This window comes from Streptopelia decaocto (genome assembly GCF_964273445.1).
Source record: "Streptopelia decaocto genome assembly, chromosome: 8".
Classification (NCBI taxonomy): Eukaryota; Metazoa; Chordata; class Aves; order Columbiformes; family Columbidae; genus Streptopelia; species Streptopelia decaocto.
In genome coordinates this window covers 5757671-5768593 of record NC_138662.1, presented here as the reverse complement: position 1 = coordinate 5768593, position 10923 = coordinate 5757671, and the positions used below count along the sequence as shown (strand labels likewise).

The 10923-nt window shown below is 44.3% G+C and overlaps 2 protein-coding genes across 7 annotated transcripts; one reads left to right on the top strand and one right to left on the bottom strand.

The window, feature by feature from the left end:
- Positions 1-91: 91 nt before the first annotated feature.
- On the bottom strand, positions 92-2659 carry SPCS1 (signal peptidase complex subunit 1). Its single transcript, XM_082059838.1, has 4 exons — positions 2118-2659; positions 1437-1496; positions 1057-1143; positions 92-280 (listed from the first exon to the last, which is right to left on the bottom strand). The coding sequence occupies exons 1-4, from the start codon at positions 2517-2519 to the stop codon at positions 158-160; spliced, it is 672 nt and encodes a 223-aa protein (XP_081915964.1). The 5' UTR covers positions 2520-2659; the 3' UTR covers positions 92-157.
- A 79-nt stretch (positions 2660-2738) lies between these two features.
- GLT8D1 (glycosyltransferase 8 domain containing 1) lies at positions 2739-10418 on the top strand. 6 transcript variants are annotated; one of them, XM_082059832.1, is made up of 11 exons: positions 2763-2876; positions 4171-4235; positions 5073-5122; positions 5233-5331; positions 5928-6144; positions 6804-6921; positions 7462-7546; positions 7737-7849; positions 8419-8585; positions 8778-8890; positions 9561-10418. In XM_082059832.1, the coding sequence occupies exons 3-11, from the start codon at positions 5086-5088 to the stop codon at positions 9749-9751; spliced, it is 1140 nt and encodes a 379-aa protein (XP_081915958.1). In that variant the 5' UTR covers positions 2763-2876; positions 4171-4235; positions 5073-5085; the 3' UTR covers positions 9752-10418. The 6 variants fall into 6 exon arrangements, with proteins under 6 accessions (XP_081915957.1, XP_081915958.1, XP_081915955.1 ...); XM_082059829.1 differs by having other exon boundaries at positions 4171-4370; XM_082059831.1 differs by lacking the exon at positions 4171-4235 and having other exon boundaries at positions 2739-2876.
- Positions 10419-10923: the final 505 nt, after the last annotated feature.

The window sequence follows — 10923 nt, the reverse complement described above, 5'->3', positions numbered from 1 at the left end:
GAGAGCCTTTGTGCTCCCTGCAGATCTCAGTATACTCATGGTAGTATACAACATAATAAGAAAAAAAAGAACCACACACTAAAGCAAAAAGTATCTCCCAGTGGAAATGCATTTAACAAAATTCAATGAAGTAACAGCAGGAAGAACCACATTGTTTTTAGCTTTTAGCATGTCTCTTTGGTTTTCTGTCTGCTGACTTCTTGTCTTCTGCTCCCGACTCCTGCACAGGTAGCCACTGGAGAGGATTGCGGCGGTACATAGGCCACGGAGGGAGGGTTAGCTTAGAGAAAAGGAGTGAAGTCAGAACATGTAAATCAAGACGCTGGATAAGTGTTCTGTACAGCTTGTTAGGAAAATCTTACGCCCTAACTATTGTACCAGTTAGTTTTAAAGTTCATAGTTTCATAGTATCAAGATACATATCCATATATGTATAGCTTACATTGTATACCTCATAGTCATGCTTAGCTAAAGGACCCCAGCTCCTTGCAAGGAGGGGGATGAAAGCACAAATGCTGAAGAGAAAAGGATATCCCTGGACTACAGAGGTTACACCAGCACCCTCCAACACCTCTGTGAAACCCTCCTGTTATCTGGCATCACAGATAAGTAACTGATAAGAACCATGCATGAAATTGCATTCTGTGTGCCCCAGCTGGAATGGGACACCTTGTGTGCGTGAATAAGGAATTCCTCTTGTAACTCGCTACTGGTGTTCTACCCTCTTTCCTTGGTTGGCACCAGCCAGCTGAAAAATTTTTGTGACAAGCTACTACTCCAGAGAAAGCCTTACAGTCCTTTCTGTTATCAATGCTGTCAGCTTGACGTGAAAGTGACACTGAATTAGTTTTTCATTTCAATTAAATGTTATGTAGCAGTATTAAATCGCAGTGTTCTCCAAGATCTTACTAGTATTTGAGAAAAGGCACTTACTGGCTTGTAAAGCACTTCTAAAGATGAAAGTATGTATTAACTATCTGACTTAAATACCAATTTAACAATTATTTCAGGTTAAATAGTGCATACATTTTCTGGTTTGGGGAAAAAAATTCTTACCAAACATGAAAGAAGAAACCCAGCCATAACTATGTAGACAGTCCACCCAAATTGTTCGGTGATGTATCCATAGACAAAACCAATTATCTGGGGAAAAAAACAAAACCAAAACCATTTCTTATGCCATGATTAAGTTGCAAGGCCGGGGGAGAAGTAGAAAAATACAGTTCATACATCTTTCTAACTTTGTTTCCAAAATAGTAGGCCAATAATGAAAGTAAAAGATTTAAAGAAGAAAAGTCTTGATCCATGACAGCCAATCTGATTTTGTCTAAAGCTTTTAGTGACCCAGTTAAGCCAAACAATGAGAAAAAAACCTTGTGTGTAAGATCAGAATAATGAAGTCCATATGTTATCACCTATAGTTCTAGTATACATACCGCAGAGACAAGAATGATGCCTTGAAAAATCTGTTCTGCTAATTTTTGGCCCTTGTAATCCTGTGGAAAGAGATATTTTTTGTCAGTTACCCAAAACACAGACTAGTTAAACTCTTTCAGGTTAGAGCCTAGAGTCAGCCTGACCACAGGTTCTCAGCTTTTTTGTTCAACTTTCAAAACAGACAGGAATTATTTTTATTACAGTGTCTGAATTTCAAGTGTAAAAGAATGAAGAATTAACTGAATTAAAATCACTTAATGCCTTCCCTACAGTCTCGACCACATCATCTAAAAATGAAAGCAAGCACTGTCTGTTCAGGATAAGTGATGTAAGTTCAAAATGCCATTGTAGTTAGCTTCGTATTGCTATGTAAAAGCCATGACACCACAAAAGAGAGCATATGCAAAACCTGTGCTTGCGTGACTCTAGGAAACGTGGCCCTCGCTGGGAGCACTGTTTTCTGGTTGTACACGGCACAGACACAGAAGTACAGGGGGGTTTCCCTGCACTGCTGTGTGTGACCTGCATTGTGCAGCACCTTAAAGCTCGAATTTTCAGAGCAAGCCACGGCAATTACACGGAGCCGCAGACGCGCAGCGGTTTCCCACACGAGCTGCCGGCACAGCGCGGGTGGGCAGCGCCGCCGCCCGCAGCGACCGGGCCTCCCGGGGCCGCCCTACCATCTGCGTGGGGATGGAGCGGAAGATGTTCAGCATGGCGGCGGAGCGCGGCTCCTCACAGTCCTCGGAGCTGTCTGTGTCTTCCCCGTCGGAGCCCGGCGGCGACTGCCGGCTGTTGGCGTCGCTCGGCGCGGCGGTGGCGAAGGACCCACGGGGCAGGGACAGCGGCTGCCCGAGGAGTGCCTGCGCTTGCAGCAAAAGCGGCAGGAGCCTGCTGAGCTGGCCGGAAACACGCCAGTCTTGCTCCGCCCCGTCGCCCCACGAGCAGTGGTGCCGGTTTACTGCTACAGTCAGCGGCTCTCCGCTGCCCCGGGCCTCGGCCTCGGTCTCTACCGCCTCGGCCTCGGCCTCTGTCGCCTCGGCCTCCACCGCCTCGGCGCTGTCGTTGCCTTGCGCCGCCATCGGCAACGGCCGGCGCGGGACGCTGTCTCCCCGGCAACGGCGGCCTCGAGCCTCAGGACCCCAGACTGAGGGGCCTTCATCCGGCAGGCGCGAGGCGCCCGCGGTGTCGCCTCTCCGGGATCGGCACTGAGTTGGCAGCCTGCGTGCTGCCCTTCCCGACCAAGGCTTGAGCTCTCCTCGTGAAGTGCCGGCAGCAGCCGCAGCCCCGCTAGTGCAGCAGAGAGGGCGCGGCCCGGCCTTCGCGCCTCGCGGCCATCAGGCATCGCGGCGGGCACCTGCGGTCCGTTAGGCTGCCGTTGAGCGGCGGCGGCCGCGGCGCATTGCCGAGGTGGCAGTTGGCGGCGGCGCGGGCGGACGGTGAGAGGAACGTGAGGGGGGTCTCGGTAGAGTTGGGCTCGGCCCTGCCGGCCTCGGAGCGAGTCTCCCGCCTGGGCTGTGCCTCCCGCGGGCTGCGGAGGGGGCGCCGCGCGGGAGCCCCGCCGAGGAGGCGGGTTTGTGCCGCCGGGCGATGCGGTGTGGGGGGGGAGCGGTGTGTGCCCAGCGCAGGGCTTGTGAGCCGCGTCCGCGGCGTGACCGAAACTGCGGCAGGGCAGCCATGAGCGGGTGTTGGAGTGTTTTAGCGCGGCTTTGTGTTGGCCTGGACAACCGTTTCTGGAAAAGTCGGTGTGTAAATGCTTTTAGCGCGGGCTGCTGCGGTGTCCCTGAGGGCAGGGGCTGTGTGTGTGTGTGTGTCCGTGTCTCTGTGTGTGTGTGTGTGTGTCCGTGTCTCTGTGTGTGTGTCCGTGTCTGTGTGTGTGTGTGTCCGTGTCTGTGTGTGTGTGTGTCCGTGTCTGTGTGTGTGTGTGTCCGTGTCTGTGTGTGTGTGTGTCCGTGTCTGTGTGTGTGTGTGTCCGTGTCTGTGTGTGTGTGTGTCCGTGTCTGTGTGTGTGTGTGTCCGTGTCTGTGTGTGTGTCCGTCCGTGTCTCTGTGTGTGTCCGTCCGTGTCTGTGTGTGTGTCCGTCCGTGTCTCTGTGTGTGTGTGTGTCCGTGTCTCTGTGTGTGTGTGTGTCCGTGTCTCTGTGTGTGTGTGTGTCCGTGTCTCTGTGTGTGTGTGTCCGTGTCTCTGTGTGTGTGTGTGTCCGTGTCTCTGTGTGTGTGTGTCCGTGTCTCTGTGTGTGTGTGTCCGTGTCTCTGTGTGTGTGTGTGTCCGTGTCTCTGTGTGTGTGTGTGTCCGTGTCTCTGTGTGTGTGTGTGTCCGTGTCTCTGTGTGTGTGTGTGTCCGTGTCTCTGTGTGTGTGTGTCCGTCCGTGTCTCTGTGTGTGTGTGTCCGTCCGTGTCTCTGTGTGTGTGTGTGTCCGTGTCTCTGTGTGTGTGTGTGTCCGTGTCTCTGTGTGTGTGTCCGTCCGTGTCTCTGTGTGTGTCCGTCCGTGTCTGTGTGTGTGTGTGTGTCCGTGTCTGTGTGTGTGTGTGTCCGTGTCTGTGTGTGTGTGTGTCCGTGTCTGTGTGTGTGTCTGTCTGTGTGCACTCTCACCTTCGCTGCCGCAGGGCCCGGGGACTCTCGCACATTTTGAAGAGAGACCTTCCGTAACCCACGGCTGCGTGTCTTGCCCGGTGTGGACATGGCACACAGCGTTTATTGCCCGTGCTTGATAAATGTGTCTTCCCCGTGCAGGAAACGCAGCAGCGGAGAGAAGCTGGTGAAGTCTGACACACGTAATGGTCATAATGCAGTTTGAGGTGTTTTAATTTGTCTGTTTTGCAAGTGTTTGAATATAGAAGTGGTTCTTGAGCCATGCGTGGTGTTGTGCTGCGAGTGCTTTCCGTGTGTCACCCAAGAGCTACTTCGCACTGGTTCTGGTTTCACAATGACGGCTACCGTTAAATAAGAAATATATGTGTTTGAATTGCATACCCAAATCGCATCATTGCTCTGAGTGTGTTTTTCTCTCCTCCTATAGCGTGATGATAATACCTTCTTTTACAGTTTTGTGATTTTTTTTTTTTTGTATGATGACACTGATACTTCAGCTGATATTCTGTTATATTTTATGTAGACAATTTCATGGTTTTGAAACCGTATAATGCTACTTGTTAAAATCTGATAAACACTGTGTCCTGCCAAAATCTTGCAGTTACTTAAGACTGGAAAGAAATGTATAATCATTTGCCTTATTACTGGGATACTTCCAGTTCAGATAGTTAAATAAATTGGTTCAACAGTAAAAAAAAAAAACAAACATACATAATCTTCCAAATTATTTCCAGATGACTTTTGACTGGCAGAAAGAGTCGAGTGTTATGTTTGTTTGCTTGTTTTATGCAAGCGTAGTTAAGTGGCAGTATCTCTATGTCTCCCTTTTCATCTCCGAGTACTTCTTTAGATACATAATTGTAGCTACGTACTTACTGAGATACAACACTCTGATATTGAAATGTAACATACTTTTGTTTTTGTTCTTTAGGAGAGGGAAACATTGACTGCATTCAGAAACCGTCTGGACACAATAGTGTGTTGTGCCTTGTGTAGACAGGCACTGGAAGTAGAAAGTGACTGCTGTATTTTTTGTCTTGCAGGTTTGCAGGAAACATGCTACTAATTAAAATGAGAATGTCATTAAGAGAAGGTATGTGCATATGTATGCGTCTAATTTTTTAAAAATCTCTTTTGCACTTTTCTGAGTTTCCCAGTCTTTCTCTGCTTATGTTGATAAACTTTTTTCTTTTAAATTTTCAGTGAACATTTCCATCCTTATAGTGGCAGTTGTCATATTTTTGCTAGTTCTTCATCATAACTTCGTGGGCCTCAGTGACTTCTTAAAACAGAAATTGTCAGGTATGTTGGTGGGTTTTTGTTGTTTTTTATTGGTGGGAAAGCACGTGCTCTGGCCAGACAGAAACCTTCTTGTGCTTTCAGCTTAGATAATGTAGTGTGATCTGTGATGGACTAAACGTGGGCTGTACTTAATGCCTCGATCTTCAGTGTGAAAATAAATCACAACAGTGACTTGCATTTACAATTTCTGTTTTCTTCATTGATTTCTATCTAAGAGGAAAATAAAGTAGAAGAAAAAGAGGGAAGGGTGATGTGGAAAAAGGCTAAAAGCTGGTTGAGGTGAGAGGAGGAAGTCAGTGAGATTATAGACATGACAGAGGGGACCAAAGGTAAGTGTGGCCTACTGTAGTTTAAGCCTCATTTTAGTACCTTGTTGTGATGCATAGTATGTACTTTATTTGTCAAATGTTTTCTTATTAACATCTGAGATTCTCAAGAGCAAGTGCCATATTTTAAGTGTTTGATACTGGCACACTGTAATCCACACCCCATGTGAGACATCCAAGTGCTTCCATAGTAGACATAATGGCAGGTGTTGGGAATTTTGGCATGGTAATAATGTCTGCTTATTATGTGATACCATTTGTACTTCACAGATTCAAACCCAGTAGGACTTCAGCCTATAGATTTCATCCCTGCAGTTCCCCAGAGGCTAGAAGGTGAAAGGAATGATATGGAGATTTCTGTGGTCATTGCAGCATCAGATGAGAGGCTCGGGGGTGCAATTGCAGCCATGAACAGTATTTACAGTCACACCAAATCCAACGTGGTTTTCTATATTGTTACTTTGAATGATACTGTGGATCACTTGAGGTAATGATCTTTTCATTAGCTTCCCACAATGTTGTAAAACTTCCGTATCATTGAGGAGAGGGAGAACTGACTTTCCCTGGAACGGCGTTCCTCTAAATTGTTTGCAGTCCTACATGCTGCTGCTTATTGCAGCTTTTTGGCAAGGCTGCTGTGGGGAGTCCTGCAGTTGTTCCCTCTGGAAATATTTCAGGGATGGAGAAGAGCTATCTTTTCCAGTGGGGTTATGTGCAACTGGTGGGGTTGGAGTTTGTTGGTGGAGGGGTTGTACAAATTACTTCATACATTTCATCTAAGCAATTCAGATGCTGGGAATGAAGTTTCTCCATTTTTTGATTGTTCTTTGATAGTTTTACCCACATCCGTTCACAACGATATTTTTTGTGGAGGATCTGTGATAACAGGACCATGTATTTCTAATAAAATAAGAAGCAACCTCATACTTTCATGTATCACAGCTGTCCAGTACCCTGACGGTGGACATGCCCCTGCAGTCGTACAGGACACCACTGATATCAGCCATAGATTACATTCTATATGTATGTTTGTTGGATAGGGAAGTGAATGGCCAGATCAAGATCTGTGTCACTGTCACTCGCATCTCCACTTTTTGTTTGATTTTGTCTCACTTGACAAAATCTGTGCCTTTCTCCTGTTTGCAGGCTGTGGCTAAGTAACACTGCTCTGAAAAATCTGAGATACCGAATTTTGGATTTTGACCCTCGTGTCTTAGAAGGAAAAGTACAAGTGGATCCTCAAAAGGCAGACACCCTAAAACCAGTGAGGATGATGTTGATTACTTTTTGCAATTATTAGTTATTAACAATATGTTTAGATTGGCTTTTGAACACAACTAGAGATCAAAATCAAATCCGTTACTGTAGAAGAATATTTGATAATCAAATTCCTAAATTTTCAGTAAGAATAAATTTCCAGATAGTGAGAGATGGATTGAATATCTACATATGCATGCCTAATATCATTTTTTGCTGCTAGCTACAGTGACACATAGCAGCTTGCATGTCAAGCATGCCAGCACCTCCGAGATACTGCAGGTATATATGGAGAAATAAGAAATTCTAATATAGACCAGTTTTAAAGTTAGTTTATCAATGCACCAATTCGTAGGAAACCAGAAATTGATGGAACCTGTTTAGTTTAAATAACTCCCAGGATCTTGCTGCCTATTCTGTTTCCTTGGTAGAAGTTGTCTTGGACATTAGTCCCTTTGAAAAGTGCCAGGAGTAACAATCAATTTCACATTTATTTGGACAAATTGGCATTTAATTCTTCATTTCTCTTGCTTTCTTGTTTTTGCAGTTAACCTTTGCAAGATTCTACTTGCCCTATTTGGTACCTCATGCAGAGAAGGTCATCTATGTGGATGATGATATAATAGTGCAAGGTAGGGGACCTTTTCTTAGGCTTTTGCCACTGGCCTTATGCTGAGGTCAGTCACCAAACACTTTGTAAATATGAGTGAGGTGGATTAAACTGTGTGGTTTTATCTGCTGTGGCAATGGACTGAACAAAAAGTCACTCAGTGCTTCACCAGCATTGCTTTTAATTTTTCGGTGCTCACTTCTATTTTTCAGATGATATTCTTGAGCTTTACAACACTCCACTGAAACCTGGACATGCAGCTGCATTTTCAGATGATTGTGACTCAACCACTAACAAAGTTGCCGTCCGTGGAGCGGGCAATCAGGTTAGTTTAATTCTGATTCAGTGGTTTCAATACTATACATCCCAGGCTTTGGAAAAGGGCACTCGGTTTTAATGTACTTGCAGGCTGACTGCCATGTGCAGTGAGCAGAAAGGTGTGACTGTCCCTGCCCAAATCAATTTAGTCTGACATTTGTGTTACAAACGACGCCTGCAGTTTTAGGCACAGTAAAAGCACTGAATTTTTACTGTGCTTTACAGTGAGAGCAATTCCCAGTGTGGAACAGCAGGAGATCTTAGAATATCTGAAGGAGAATTTTTCATTTATGAGTGTTTAAGAAGGACGTTTTCTGGGAGTGGTACTGTATTAATAATATGGTATTGGTAAGATCATGCAGAATTCCTTAAATATGTAGTTTATGTAATAATATTTTTTAAATGTTAGACCTCTTAGGCTTTCTTTGTCTCATGTTAAGGGAAGGGGTATTTGCTTTAACAACTTCAGGCTATGCTTGTCTGTTGGAAGTTGTGCGGAATTTTTCTTTAAATAGCAGTTCGACTGTATTTTAAGCTAATTTCTACTCTCTCTTTTTTTTTTTTTTTTCCCCACAGTATAATTACATTGGGTTTCTAGATTACAAAAAAGAAACCATCCGAAAGCTTGCCATGAAAGCCAGCACCTGCTCTTTCAATCCAGGAGTTTTTGTTGCCAATTTGACAGAATGGAAGTTACAGAACATCACTAAGCAATTGGAGAAGTGGATGGCACTTAATGTAGCGTAAGTACCCCCAAGCTGGTGGTGACAGTGGGTCAGGGAGTGGGTTATGGTGATGGCATCTAACTGTTAAATGAAGGACTATGTATGTGTTGTATGTGTCTGTGGATTCCTATCATGCAGCTGCAAGTGAAAATCAACAGCTCTAGGGCCACACAAGCATCCTTCCCAACTTCTTTTCATCTTCTCTTTCAGAGAGGAACTTTACAGTAGGACACTGGCTGGCAGCATCACAACACCTCCACTGCTAATTGTATTTTACAAGCGACATTCCAGTATTGATCCCATGTGGAATGTCCGGCATCTCGGTACGTATGGAACATTTGTGACACTACTTCCCCAGTGCTTTTCCAGATCTGTAGCTGGACACCTATTTGATGATGCAGCAAATGGATCTTTTCTTCCTCTATTTTATACCTTGTTCTTTAAGAAACACTGCTTTGCAATACCATCTCAGTGCTTGTGGGCTTGATCTTTCAAGTTCTTTTTTGATCTGCTAGGGGGCTACTTCTTGAACTGGCTTACTCTCAAATGACTTCGCATGTTCCTTCCCTTTTTCCACATATATGTTGTATCTGAAGTGATTCCAGGTGTTTCTTCCACGACTGTTGAGAGGAACAGACATTCATACCTGTTCTGCTACTGTTGAAACCCCAGTGCTGGAAGAGCTTTATTAGGTTTTGTTTCCAATGAACAACACATAGGCTGCTGAATACATCTGGGTATTAAGGAAGGGTTTAGAGAATTTGGGAGCTAAGGCGGTACATAAAAATAAATACTGTGACGGACCACAGTGGCATTCAGTTGCACCTTATGTTTTTCACTTTGCCCCGATTTCTGCCTCCCAAATCACTTCCTTTTTTTCCATAAATGACAAGATTTCCTTTGTTAAAAACCTTAGTTTTGAAATTAAAATATTGCATGTTGGTGTTTCTGCTGCATTTATTTCAGGCGCTAATGCTTCTTTTTCAATAAAAGGGTCTAGTGCTGGAAAGAGGTACTCTCCTCAGTTTGTGAAAGCTGCCAAGCTGCTCCATTGGAATGGACACTTCAAACCATGGGGAAGAACAGCTTCATATGCTGAAGTCTGGGAGAAGTGGTATGTTCCCGACCCTACAGGCAAGTTCAGCCTGATCCGCAGACATTCAGAAGCCTATGAAGCAAAGTAGAGTCAATTTTAATAACTGATGGCATTTTCTCAGGAAACTTCAGGAGCCAAGCAGAGCATTTTTTTTTAGCCAGCTTGTTTTACAGAGCAGCCCTTGCCTTCTGGAGCACAAGGTAATGTGCTTATTCAGGTGCAGTTCTGAAAGGCACAGTTCCAAAGGAGACTCACTTCGCTTGTGTGACGGAAGATGCTACTCCAGCAGCACTATAGAAAGCAAAGGAGGATCTCCACAAACTGGCATTTTCCTTAGTTCATTTCTGTCTGCTATGTGTTCTTCTGCTCTTTACTACAAGTCTAGAGGAGAATCATTTTGTCAGCTATAGAAAGTTTCTAAGATACAACTTCAGATGGTGCTTGCACCAAGCAGATCTTGCACAGCAATGTGCTGTAATTAAGGGCTGCTTGGGTTTTGTTCTGTTTTGTTTTCTTATCCTCTGAAATAATCAACAACCCTTTCCTGCATGAAATCTCCTCCCAACCATTTTTGTGTCTTTCATGCAGAATTCTGCAAAATAGAATCCTGTTTTTTTTATTTAAAGATTCATCTTTCAAGTATTATTTCACTATGCAAAGTGGTTTTAACTGCCAGTGAACACTAAAACATTTTTGTAAATAGTTGGATAAAAGTTTGTTCAAAAATAAAAGCCAATTTAACATGTAGACTCAAACCTTGGGTAAATGGCAATCTGATTCTATACTTGATCTGATACATGAAGTATGTTTCCTTAGTACTTAAAATACAGTAAGTGATTGAAACTAGAGCCAATTAATCTCATCTTTGTGAAAGCAATCTCATTCTAAAATTGTACAAAACGTTTATTTTGGGGAACAGGCTGTACGAATCACAGATTAATTTTGTTAAGTTCCTCATAGCTCTTTCAGGTGAGCATGGTTCTGCTACCGAAGTTTTTCCCACTGTGCTTTTCCTGGTCTGGCTGTTTAAACTCATCAGGTAAGACTCCTGTGCCCTTTTGCAGCTGGCTGCCTATTGCCTCTTACATATGTTGATTTTTTTTTTTTACGGTTATAATGTTGAGTAGTGGTTACTACGAGATGTATATCCCAGCAGCTGTTGTGCCAACTATCCCATTTAATACAGGTTTGAACTCAAGTTGTCATTTTTGTTCAATAATACTGCTTGTGAACAGTCCTCAGTATGTTTAAAGGGCTTTG

Excerpts from the sequence above, each read along its gene's own strand:
- SPCS1 (XM_082059838.1), bottom strand. The coding sequence starts at position 2,519 with ATGGCGGCGCAAGGCAACGACAGCGCCGAGGCGGTGGAGGCCGAGGCG. Across the intron at positions 1,497-2,117 it reads GCTCCATCCCCACGCAGATG|GATTACAAGGGCCAAAAATT; the intron begins GTAGGGCGGCCC and ends CTCTTTCCACAG. Across the intron at positions 1,144-1,436 it reads GCATCATTCTTGTCTCTGCG|ATAATTGGTTTTGTCTATGG; the intron begins GTATGTATACTA and ends TTTTTTCCCCAG.
- GLT8D1 (XM_082059829.1), top strand. The coding sequence starts at position 4,291 with ATGCGTGGTGTTGTGCTGCGAGTGCTTTCCGTGTGTCACCCAAGAGCT. Across the intron at positions 4,371-5,072 it reads TTCTGGTTTCACAATGACGG|GTTTGCAGGAAACATGCTAC; the intron begins CTACCGTTAAAT and ends TTTGTCTTGCAG. Across the intron at positions 7,850-8,418 it reads TCCGTGGAGCGGGCAATCAG|TATAATTACATTGGGTTTCT; the intron begins GTTAGTTTAATT and ends TTTTCCCCACAG.